The 12,812-nt window shown below is 39.3% G+C and overlaps 2 protein-coding genes across 5 annotated transcripts in view; one reads left to right on the forward strand and one right to left on the reverse strand.

Moving 5' to 3' along the window:
• Positions 1 to 8,201, forward strand: part of dpy19l3 (dpy-19 like C-mannosyltransferase 3) — a 52,564-nt gene extending 44,363 nt beyond the window's left edge. For all 3 annotated transcript variants that reach the window (XM_026937520.3, XM_053229595.1, XM_026937519.3), the window contains one exon: positions 3,499 to 8,201. In XM_026937520.3, the coding sequence (XP_026793321.2) occupies positions 3,499 to 3,687 (189 nt within the window). In that variant the 3' untranslated portion in view covers positions 3,688 to 8,201. The remainder of the gene's footprint in view (positions 1 to 3,498) is intronic.
• Positions 8,202 to 8,721: 520 nt separating this feature from the next.
• The window catches only part of si:ch211-186j3.6 (neural-cadherin), a 238,787-nt gene continuing 234,696 nt past the window's right edge, over positions 8,722 to 12,812 (reverse strand). For both annotated transcript variants that reach the window (XM_026937517.3, XM_026937518.3), the window contains exon 33: positions 8,722 to 11,389. In XM_026937517.3, coding sequence (XP_026793318.1) covers positions 10,835 to 11,389 — 555 coding nt within the window. In that variant the 3' untranslated portion in view covers positions 8,722 to 10,834. The remainder of the gene's footprint in view (positions 11,390 to 12,812) is intronic.

Below are 12,812 nucleotides of genomic sequence, written 5' to 3' on the forward strand. Positions count from 1 at the left end.
CAGAGTGTCTGATATCTTCTGTACGTTTTTATGGACACGACATTCAAGATCTTGAAGGTGAGAAACTGATTACTCTCTGCACTTCCATGTGTCAGTTTCCAGCAAGGAAGCAAACTTTAGAACACAGTGACACAATGAGCTTTTTTGGAGCAATGTGTAGTCAATGGATCAAACAATGTTGACGGAATTATGGCTTTAAAAGTTATTAAGTTTTGAATGAAGCAGTCAGAGTTGGGTAAACATCATCACATATGCCATTGGATTGTGGGAAAATTCCTGTGTTTGATGATCTGCCATGCTAGTCAAATTAGTTCTTGATCATGTTTATAGGCAAATGTTCTGGGCTCTTTAGTGAAGCTAGAAGGCTATATCAGGCTATATCACCATATATCAAATGTAACAAATGGTGGCATAATACCTGATATGCCATACTTTATGTATGCTATTGTGCAGTCAGGGATTCTAGTGTCTTAATACTGACTAGTGGCCACTACTTATTTTAAAATGACATTTTAGGAGTAAATATGATCTCTGCCATTCCAACAAAGCAAAGTTTCAATAATCCTTTCATTTGTTCCTGAAAGACATACATAATGAGTGAGTAGATTTTGCTTTCTGTCTTCCTCCAAATACAGTCCCAAGTCCCTTTCTATTAGGGCAGCACTGAAAAAACAGCCAGTACGACTGTAAACAGTTAAATTACCAGTGATTAATTACTGTAACGAGCTAATTCAAACAGCATATTTCTGCACAGGTTTGGAACAGCGATGGGTTGCAATGCTGATTTCAAAGAAGACCGTTTCTGCTTGTTTTGATATGAAAAGTGTCTTCACTGAGCATGCTATTTAGCTAGCTGATTTACATGAGCAAGCTAACATTATCTCCAAACTCATGTCATTTACTACTGATAAATTGTAGGATAAAATAATTGCTCTGAAACTTCTCCAAGCTCTTACAGTTGAATATGTTGCCCTATTTCTTCCTCATGTTCTACATCAGAAGCTCTGTGCGTCAGCTAATTAATATTCATGAACATGCAGGGTCTGTTTTTGAATATTCATGATTAGTCGGTCACATTTATGACTAATGGACTCAGAAAATAGGCTACAACATTTTATTGCGAATGCGCATAGTTTTCAGGGTAAATATTGCTTATTATATGTTTCAGAGACACCAAGGAATAAGACAATGAAATGCCTGAAGCTAAGATTGCACTTTTAAAGTGTTAATATGGCTGAATAGGGCTAAGCATGATGCTTAGTTGCTAGAATAAAGCATAAAATTGCATTAGTTGTCATTTAAATATCATCAGGCATCACACGTGTCGCTCCTACTGCTATCAGAGACTACTTTGAAAAGGTTTCATTACAGATTTGATGGAAGCTGTGCATCTCACCTCCTCTGATGTTCACGACTCAGTCAGGGGAAAAAAAAAAAATCCCTCGTTCGTTTGATGCAGTCAGATGAATCACTGGTAATTTGGGTTTCTCCAGACTGTCTTCTTCATCTGATGTGGTGCCCCACACAGCATGCATTCTTCGGTGTGTTGTCACATTAAATGCAATGTAATTTCTAATACACACATGTGAAATAATGTTCAGTCTTAACAGAGATGGTCTGGACAGGCTTGATGAAGCTCCAGTATAGTGTTGCAGGTGAAATGCTTTTAGAATCAAAGAGGTGCCTCTGGTCTTTCTGATATTAGTGGTTGGCATGTGAATTATCTGATTAACGCATTACAAACGATTTGCTTGGTTAAAAGTTGGAGGCTTTTAGGGCAAATGTCATTTTCTTTATTGAAAGTCAGTATAGATGAGGCATATTCCGTCTAATTATATATAATTTGAAACTAGCTAGAATTAGTACCATTTCCTCCACATATTGAAAGCTCACTCGCTTAAGCCTCTTTGATATTCCAAACCAGGGACATCATCGGCATACCTCTACTTCTCATGTACGGTATTGGCATCATTCACACTTGCAGACTACAAATAACACACTCACACACACAAACATACTTGGCTTAAAAGTGTTACAAACCTATGAATAAATGGATTTGTTGGAATTTACTTTTCAAACCCTTTTAATTTATTTATCATGTACATCTTCTTTCTACGCGTGCTGTGTTCCCAGTTCGTTCATAAATAATGCATCCTGTACTGTACCACTCATATCCTGAAAACTTTCCTCCTTGACATGAACAGTCAACAATGCCTTCATTTCTGAATCGTTCTGATTTCCAGCCATTCCTCATTCCTTTTAAATTCAGCTGCTGTAGTAGCGGTCAGCATCTTTCCGGATAATGCATCCACTTTTGTTCATGCAATATCCTCCGACTAATTGCCTAAGAATTGGACCAGGTCTCTTCACTAAAGATTGCATGTTACTCTACCTACCCTGGCTTGCATTCACACTTAACCTTTTACTTTTTCATTTCTGCCTAAAGGTACATGTGAAAATTAAAATGGGCATAAGGATTAAGCAGAAGTCACATCCAGTGTAAAAACTGAAGTCAATTCCAGTAACAGTAAATTTTGATTCACACTCCAAGCATGAACCAATAGAGAAAAAGATGGCAGACTGTAATCTCTTCGTCTGGAAACAAATGACGAAAATGCTAATTATTAATTCAAGATTATTTTGGACTCTTGTCTCACTTTTTTTTTTTTTTTGTATAAAACAAACAAACAAAAAAAAATCAATATAGCTAGCTAGCTAACACTACCACATTGCCCAGATATTGTTTGTCATGTGCTAGATTTAATTTCCATGCTACATTTCCTTGTTTTATTTGAAGCCCCTTTTAAATACTACAGTAAATATAATAACGAAAATGAAACTGGCTTTTATTCTGTATTTAGGTGGTTTGTAGACTAAAGAAGTACCAGATTTCTACAAGAGATGAAATAAAATTGCTAGGCGAACCTGCGGTGTGATTGTTGCCGTAGAGCCACTGCAAAGACTTATCTCCAATAAACAATTACATAAATATGCATATAGTATTTAGGTTGAATAAGGTTCTATGCTAGTGACCAGAATGAGTTCATATTCCAGAACTTCTAAAGAGCCCTTAAGGCTACTTTATTGTTGAATTCTTGAATCTGATTGGTCAGAAGTGTTAATTAATTAATTTAATTAATTTAAATAATTAATTAGTTAATTATCTTTCTGTAACAGCAGCTCTGACAGTAGTGCCGGCTATAATTCAAATCACGGGTTTATATTAATGTTCTAACGTTATCGTTTCTATAGTAACAGCTAATTCACAGGTTCTTGTATGGAGGGGTAGGGGCACCTAAGGGATGTGCTGTTATAGGAAAATAATCAACTTAAAGTATCATTGATTACTTTCCTGTAAGAGCACATCCTGCCATGTTTTGTTCTTTGCCTAGCCGTCACCTGCTCAGCTCAGCTCTGTGCTTGCAATGGATTCTAGCTGACTTTTTAAATTTTGGGTAAAATCTGTTTTTTTTTTTGGTTTTTTTTCCTCCCCTTCAGATCATGGACGGACCTGGAGAGAACGACCCTGACCTGGTTCCAGCCTCTCACCCACGGTTTTGCCAAGCAGTAAAGACCGGTGATCCACCCTACTCCACCCTCTTCACCCGTGTCTTTCACAATAAAACTTTTAACGTCTACAAGCTAAAGAAATCAAAGAAGAAAGGCAAAAAGGATGGGGGTGCGTAGATGAAGGACAGCACCTCCTCCAAATCAGCCACCTGCCTCGCTGCTGCCTGTGAGGAATGTTTAGTGAGTGACTGATCACAGTAGGAGTGTGTGTGTGTGTGTGTGTGTGTGTGTGTGTGTGTGTGGACAGATACCTGATTAATCTTGTGCAGGCAGATGATGTGGGGTATGTATGAGACTCTAAAGCAACAGGAGCTCATGTTTAAAGAACAGCAAGAGAGATAGATAGTGAGTGAACATGAGATGAAAAAACATTTTTTTCTTTCCCTTGCCGTCTGTTTTTTGTCTTTCCTTCATCCTCATTCCCTCGACATGAGCTTATGCATTAAACATGTTTACACATATGTTCTTAAGACATAGTTATTGAAAAGAAGCATGTTACACTATGTCCTTCTGTTTCCTCTACGCATTTCTTCCATTTCTCACGTACTGAATGAGATGTGTGGAAAAAAAATGTGCCATGGGTTTCAAAAAAAAAAAAAAAGAGAGAAAGAAACTCCATGTGATACTCAGAGAATCTGTCTGAACTGTTGGGATAATTGTTGTCTTTACACTGTAGCTGGAGTCATAGCTCACTGTCAGAGCACGTTTCCATGCACATGTCCACGAGCGTACGTCTGCTGCTCTCCCGATCTTCTAACAGTGACTAATAAGAGGCAGACTTGGTCACGGGTGCAGCACAAGTGCCATAAATTCTCACTGTAATGCCTAACGGCTCTAGCACTGTGAATATCATTGCTTTTTTGTTCCGTTTAATTAGCTGGAGTGTAATTTAGTGCTTGGCACATTGCCATGAGCGATGGCAGAAGAACAATGAATTTGAAATTTTTAAAAATGTACAGTCTATTGTGTAAGGCTCAGATTATAACTGGATTAACAAATGCTGGTAGATTTAGTATGAATATACCGCTTTCACTTGCATAGACACACCTGAAGTGTGAAATGGCTACAAACATTTATATATAAATTATATATATATATATATATATATATATATAGTTTTTGTTTTTGTGATTTTGCCTTTATGCACCACCACTATGGATTTGAAATAAAACAATCAAGATGTGATCGTGTAGAGTGTAAAGAGTAGACTTTCAGCTTTATTCTAAGAGGTTCCACAAAAATATGGCATTTACCATTTAGGAATTACAGCCATTTTCAACAAAGTACCTCCATTTTCAGGGGTTCAAGGGTATTTGGACAAAGTGACATCATTGTAAATATATCCATAATTTTAATACTTGGATGAAAATCATTTGTAGTCAGTGACTGCCTGAAGTCTGGAGCCCATGTTCTCAAAACTCAAATGCTGAGTTTCCTCCCTGGAGATGCTTTGCCAGGCCTTCACTGCAGCCACCTTCTGTTGCTGCTTGTTTGTGGGTCTTTCTGCCTTCAGTCTTGTCTTCAGTAAGTGAAAAGCATGCTCTGTTGGGTTGAGATCAGGGGACTGACTTGGCCATTGAAGAATATTCCATTTCTTTGCCTTCAAAAAGTCTTGAGTTGCTTTCGAAGTATGTTTAGGGTCATTATCCACCTGAACTGTGAAGCGGCGTCGTATCGGTTTTGAAGCATTTGGCTGAATGTGAGCAGAGAGTATAGCCCTATTCACCTCAGAATTCATCTTGCTACTTCTGTCAGCAGTCACATCATCAATAAACACCAGCGAGCCCGTTCCATTGGCAGCCATACATGCCCATGCCATAACACTGCCTCCACCATGTTTGACACATGATGTGGTATACTTTGGATCATGAGCTGTTCCTTTCTTTCACCATACTTTTCTCTTCCCATCATTCCAGTACAAGTTAATCTTGGTTTCATCAGTCCAAAGAATCTTATTCCAGAACATGGGAGGCTTTTTTAAATGTTTCTGGCAAAGTCTAATCTGGCTTTCCTGTTCTTGAATGTTACCAGTGGTTTGCACCTTATTGTAAACTCTCTGTATTTGCATTCATGAAGGCGTCTCTTGATTGTAGATTTTGACAATGATACGCCTACCTTCTCCAGAGTATTCTTGACTTCTGTTGATGTTGTGAAGGGGTTTTTCTTCACCAAGGAAAGGGTTCTGCAATCATCCACTTTAGTTGTCTTCCGTGGTCTTCCAGGCCTTTAGCCACAACTAAGGTTTTTGCTGTCTCTCTTATAGATTTATGTTGTTTTTTCAGCCTAATGATGGCCTCCTTCACTTGCATTGAGATCTCCTTGGACTTCATATTAGTAGCTCCAGTCGAACAGCTGCCAAATGCCAACTCAGTACCTGATATCAACTCCAGACCTTTCATCTGCTTCATTTGTCTTGAAGTAATGAGGGAATGGACCGCACCTGGTCAATTAACTTCTTGTCAGTCAATTGTCCAAATACCTTTGAGCCCCTGAAAATGGAAGTACATTGCTTAAAATGGCTGTAATTCCTAAATATTTGCCATATATTTGTGGAACCTCATAAAATAAAGCTGAAAGTCTACACTTCGATCACATCTTGATTGTTTTATTTCAAATCCATTGTGGTGGTGTATAAAGGCAAAATCACAAAAACTCTGTCATTATCCAAATACTTCCCGACCTAACTGTATATTGCAAGTAACGAATCCAAGCTAATGGTGTTCCTTAGTCTTTTTTGTTCCATTAAGTCTGTTAAGTTTTTTATGAATTGGATATTTGCAAACGTTTTTCCAGTCAGCCCAGTGCAGCAGACATGCAACCAAACTCTAAGCACAATTCAGAGCAATTTGGTTTTAATGTATTTCTCGGGCTATTTCAGGCCCAGGGTGCTACTGAAATACATGTGTTATGGATTGCACCATCATGCCCTAAATCCATTCTTTGATGTTCTCCACAACGTCTACAATAGAAATCCTCAAAAGACATTCAGTAGTATACATTCATACATACACCTGCTTGGTCATTTCATAAAGAGAACCTCAGTTCATGCTGAGTGAAATCAACAGGCAGAAATAAAGCTCTGTGTTATGATAGAGTTAAGGTACGAGAGCCCTGTGTTTTATTACAGTACTCATGGCACTGATTACGATGGAACATTCCAATTTAACGCTCTGAGGCCCTGATTTACTAAAGGTGTGAGTGTGTCAAAATGTGCAAGTTGATTTAATAACAGCCTCTGCAGAGGATTGTGTTCTTTGAATTAGCAAAATAACGTTCATTTTATGTGTTTGCCCTAACAAAATATACAGTTTGTGGCATATTTTACCTAGAAGTGCAAAATACAGGGTGTCTTGGCAAATGGATTTATTTTCGTAACCTGAAAGTCACCTTGGGGATGATGATTGCATAGGCAAATTAATACAGCCAAAGGGCAGCAGTTAAATTTGTGAAAGGCAAAATAAAACCAGTTAGGAAGCCTTGATATGGGGAATGTTTATTGAAATTTTAGTATAGTATCTCAAAATAATTGGATTTCTCAGAATCATATCTTAATAGTACTATGGTGAGTTTGAACTAGATATCCGCCATTTATTTGTGAAAAGATTTTTATTCACATATACATCATAGAACACAGCGTCACATCTATGTTTTATTTTGTGTTCACATTGTATTTTGAACAGTTTTCACCTCCTGAATTTAATGTTGCTCTTCTTTTGGCTGCTCCCGTTATGGGTCGCCACAGTGGATCATTGGTCCGCATATTTGATTTGGCACAGTTTTTACGCTGGATGCCCTTCTGACGCAACCCTCCCCAATTTTATCTGAGCTTGGGACCGGCACTGGGAGTGCACTGTCGTGTGTGTCTGTCTCAGTGGCTGGGGTTGGTTCCCTGGCTGGCAATCGAACACGGGCCACGGTGGTGAGAGCACGGAGGCCTAACCTTTAATCTGTATTTAATGTGATGCATAATTACGCACAAGGGTGAACAAATCACTAGGGATAAGCAGACTTTGTGTCCAGGCTAATTTAAAAAAAAAAAAAAAAAACACGTAGCACTGTGCAAGTATAATATACAGTTGTGGAGTTGTGGAAATAAAGATGCTATCCAGACTCAAATAATATCTTATACATGTGATGTGAGGACAGAACAGCACAGCTCATAGCCAACGACCAACAACATCGCACATACAATGTGCTACTTGATTGTATAATTACTCATTTCCCTAAGTGTGTATTAATGCACTGTTCTAGCTAACTTGCTCACCATACATTATTATGTTTTTTATTACCTATTTGATTAGGCTATAGATTTCTGGTCAACCAAAATATGGGACTGGGCATTCCACTTTCTCAGTAGGTTAGCTATTTGTGATTTTAGCACCTTTTTTTTGTATTTAGGCTGGTAGTAAATCAGGACCTTAGTTGTATATCTGAGATCATTATTTCACACTTGTGAGGATGGCAAAGGGATTATATTTGTTTTGGATCTTTGGGCATTGTTCAGTGAAGGTGCTAAATTGCACTAGCTTGATCTTGTGGTGTTTTGAGTGTATGAGTAATTGTACCAGGTCATCATTTAAATGGTTATGTTTACTTTTTGTGTTTTCGAATAAAAAGATTCGTTCATTGAATGTTCCATCTTGATTCCTTCATTGTTCAAATTCAAAACACCATGACATCTTAAATGTATGCAGTGCAAACAGGCACTAATAGAGAGAACATCTCATTGTTATTCTTCCCAAATGATTACAAACTGAACACTGCTCATTATCGTTTGTCACTCAAAAAATTTGTTTTTTTTTTTCTTTTTCCCATCAGTATTGCATGCTAAATTAAATAATAAGGCACAGACACACATAAACTTTTACCCTCATCAAGCAATTCAGAGTGTATGTATATGCAAATTGGAAATGACCCCAAACCTAGACACATCATCATGCTAAAGATATTTGCATATTGGAACCCAGTAGGCTCTTGTATTTTATGATGCAGTACCACTTCCCTGTCACGTTAGGTTTTCTAATGAAATTTTCAGATCCCACGTTCGGTTTTGCATTTTGACCAATACGCACTCGTTGATTCGCCCAAAAGACATTAATCGTTATTAAAAGAGAAAAAAAAAATTAAATAGAGATAGCACTGAAACAAGAATAGTAGTAAATAACTTTATTCATTGAGAAAGAAAAATGCAAAACGTCAATATATTTTCACCCACTGAAAGAAATATGCCTTAAAAAAGGAAAATGATAAAATACAAGCTCACGTTCAACAGCAGAAGCTTGATATCTTGATATTCCTCAAACAGGATCTTGATATTTCTTTGAAAAGCAGTAACTTTCTTTGATATGTACAAATGAGGTAAAAACATCTCACAATATGCAGTACTATATATTCACCACAAAAAATATGTCTGTGAAATTAAGATGACACTGATCTGTCTGAGATGATAGAAAACCTGGGAGACCGAATATTATTTTCACCTCACAACTTTTTTTTTTTTTCCCTCTTCAATCGTGTTATGGGGATGAATCTGAACTGCAGTCCTGTTGGATCCTTTACCTTGTCTATGAAAACGCAAGTACCATTTCCGAGCTTTATGTTGCTGCCTCTGGAAAAATTGGCACTTTTGAGATCCTTAATAAGAGTGACGACTTTTCCACCGACTTCTGCATCTCCCATGATGCTTTGGTTTGCAGCATGACAGTGAGCGATCAGTTCGTATTAGGATTAGCGCTCTGATGTCTTTTAGCACACTCCTACACACCACAGCTGCACTGTCATGCTCCATATTAAGAGCTGCACAACAAAAACCATGCCGGAATGAAAGTGAAAAAAGAAAAACGATGGAGGGTCGGGGGAAGAAACGTAACCTCAGGATGCATAGAGTACAATGTTGGCATTTGCGACCTCACAGGAGGAGGCTGCGTGACTTTTCTGTATTCCATTTCACATGGGCAAAAAGCGGCACGACAAACTTTCACGCCTTGTGCTGCTTCATGAACCCATTAAAATGGGTTGTGTTGAAATGCTTAGTGTCAGGAGCTGGAGGTTCGCTTACCTCCAACTTTTCTTCCAAATGTTCTGGGCTGAATTCACCTTTATACTGAGGTTCATCAGGTTTCTCAGCAGGGTTGCGTGGTGTGACAAGGGGAAAAAATACTCACTTTCCAGTTATAGTTCTTTTGCCAGGAGTAAAAATGCCACATGCTGTGCAGGTTTTTGTTAAGGACATAATGCTTCCTAAAGGGAGCGAAATGGAGTGGAACCTCACTAGTCTCGTACCACCGAGAGCAGCTCCTGCGCAGAATTCAGGTCCTAACACCACCCAATAATGTGAACCAGTCTCAAAAAAAAGACATATGCACATATACACATATTCATGAAATGTATTTAGCTCTTTCATACAAACTTTGTAGTAAAGGCCTCTGTGAAAACCTCGTCTACATCCTTTAGTTTGCTCCAACATGTACGTCCACCACCCGTGTCCCAAATATATTTGTATTCCGACTCCACTCGAGAGAGAGGGCACAATTTGTATTCCCATCCAACATTGTAGAAAAGGCTGAACAATAAGCCTGCTCTCAGCCTCATTTTCTTTAGTGCTTCGTACTACATCCTCCTCATTTTTTTCACAGTCACTTCTTCCCTCCATCTGAAGGGGAGTTAAAATTTATGAGGAGAGTGGTGTGAATAAAAAAATAAGCTGTGACCGAGTTTGGAGGTGTAACTGATGAACGTTGCGGGTACTTTGACAGCACAAGTAGCAAATGCGTTTAGAAAAGCAAACCAAGGAAGGCCATGGAAAAAAAAAAAGATCCCATCTTAAATGTCCAAGCACTTTTCCTTTTTATTCAAAACACTTATAGAATGCAGACATGTAGGACAGCACATAAGAAAAGATCAGAGTGTGAGGCTTTTCTCCAATAGGACTCAAAGTTAACGGATGCTATCACTTTCCGATATTGTCACCCACGAGTTGCGGCTGAAAAGTGTTTTTTTTTTTTTTTTTGCAGGGCAAGATTAAGTGTCATATACGGACGCTTATTTCTTTGACTGGCATTTCCCATTTGTGGCTCATTGATAGTCCAGGGACAACAGCCTGTCTCCGTTTCATTCGGATCTCAGGAGAAATGTTTTGTAAAGAATCACAATCCCAGTCAAGGACAGAAAGCAAAGCAGACCTTGTTCGGCTTTACAAAAGAAAAAAAGATTCCCTGTGATTCTGGGTCCATCCCTGACGCTCACATGTTCCAGAAAAGTGTGCTTAGAGGTCGCTAGCCTCCGCCCTCTCATAAAGTGCTCGGAGTTTATCGAACCGCGGCCCCCAATCTTTGAGGCACTCGTGTCCAGCAGCGCTGCTCTCATCCAGACCAGCTGAGCTGAAGGAGCTGAGTGAACCAGCTGGAGAACCTCCGCCTTCAGTAGAGAACACCTGAAGCGAGTCAGCGGGCGCAGAGTCTGCGTGTTGCTCGGCATCTCGGATGATCTCGCACAAGTAGCGTGCTAGGTCCTGGCTGGAGAAGGACAAGCTCTTGCGGGCGAGCTGGGCAGTGCGGGCGGCTGCGGGGGCGGCGCACTGGCCCTGGGCAGGAGCGTGGTTCAGGGGCACGTCTCTGCGTAGGGTAGTACTGCTGGACGACACAGAGGAAGTGCTAGTAGCTGTTGGAGCTCGGGATGGTGGGTCCGACTGGTGGAGGTGGTGTTGTTGCTGTTGGATGGGGGCGTGATAATGATGAAGGGCTCGAGAGCGACTGTACTGCACAGACTGGGCCGGACTTGGCTGCAGGGACTTCTGCAGTTCTGCCATGTCATAAGCATTCTGAGAGAAATGGAGGAAAGAACAAGAAGAAAATTAAGAAATAAATAAAGTTCATTTGAAAGCCATATTCATTAATTGAAGTTAATACGACATGCTTTCTACAGCAGTCCTTTTTAATGTCAGCATATAAAATATGCAACAAACAACTTGATCCATTGGCTAATAAGAGCAGAAGAAGAGACACTGGCAGCATAAGAGGCTCTGTGTCTTCATTACAGAATGCATTCTTCTGTTAACCATTAATGACATAAATCCTGACTCATGCCACTAATGCTAAAGCCTGATTAGCTTCTATGAGTGCACCTCTCTTTCCACCTGAGAGAGAGAGAGAGAGAGAGAGAGACTGAGTGCATTCTGATAATTCGGCAGAGTGGAACATGATGCCTCTTCCAAGACCTCTAAAATTGGTGCTTTTCTCAGTAGAGAATCAGAAGTAATCCTGAGGAAGATAAGATAAAGAGAGTGAATGTTTATTATCTATCTGTGTCTGTATTAAACCTGGAGTGGGCATGGCCTAAACCAGAAGGATGTTTGTTCATTTGTTATAGTCAGCATGGGCTGTGAATTCTGACTCTAGCTTAGATTGCACAGTTACTATTTTAGTTTGTAGCTGTAAGCGATACTTTCTAATGAATTTAGTTGGTTCTATTTCGCAATATAGTACTTAAACTACTAACTTTTTTAAAAAAAAATCCATATCTTGTGTATTTTTCATACTATAATAACCTCCCCCAACAGGGCTTTAGACTGATCATGGTCTTAGTCTCTGACATAGTGAACCAGTATGAGGACGTATTTATTGATGGAGGCTTCAAAGCTTTTGTAAGGGGCCGTTTACACAACAACGTTTTCAGCCAAAAACGGGAAACTTTTTATGCGTTTTGCCTGTTCGTTTACACGACAACGGCGTTTTGGGGGCTGAAAACGCATATTTTTGGAAACGGGTTTCAAAGTGCAAGTTTTTGAAAATGCCGCAGTTATCATCTATATGTAAACACCCAATACGGGAATCTTTGAAAACGGTGACGTCATGCGGGTGCGTAGTACGTGTTAGTTATGTAGACATGCGCAGTACGTGTCTATTGTAAAGGCAAGAGCAAACAACCATACACAACAATGGTGGAGTACATGGTAGTGTTGTTGCTGCTCAAGAGTTTGCTAACACTTCTTCAGCAAAGTGTGGATTTACTTCACCAATATTACGACCAACTAACAAGATGACAGCGCCAACTACTGGCCTGGCATACATAATACAGCGTTTTTTTGGCCGTTATCACGGATATGTGTAAATGCGAATCATTTTGAAAACATTTTGACACCTGCTAAATGACAAATGTAAAATGTAAATATAAACAAACTAGTAGCCTAGCCAGCACAACCCAGACCAGGCAGTTACTAAGGATGAACAAAGGAACAGTGTAAA

This window comes from Pangasianodon hypophthalmus, chromosome 25 (assembly GCF_027358585.1).
Source record: "Pangasianodon hypophthalmus isolate fPanHyp1 chromosome 25, fPanHyp1.pri, whole genome shotgun sequence".
NCBI lineage: Eukaryota > Metazoa > Chordata > Actinopteri > Siluriformes > Pangasiidae > Pangasianodon > Pangasianodon hypophthalmus.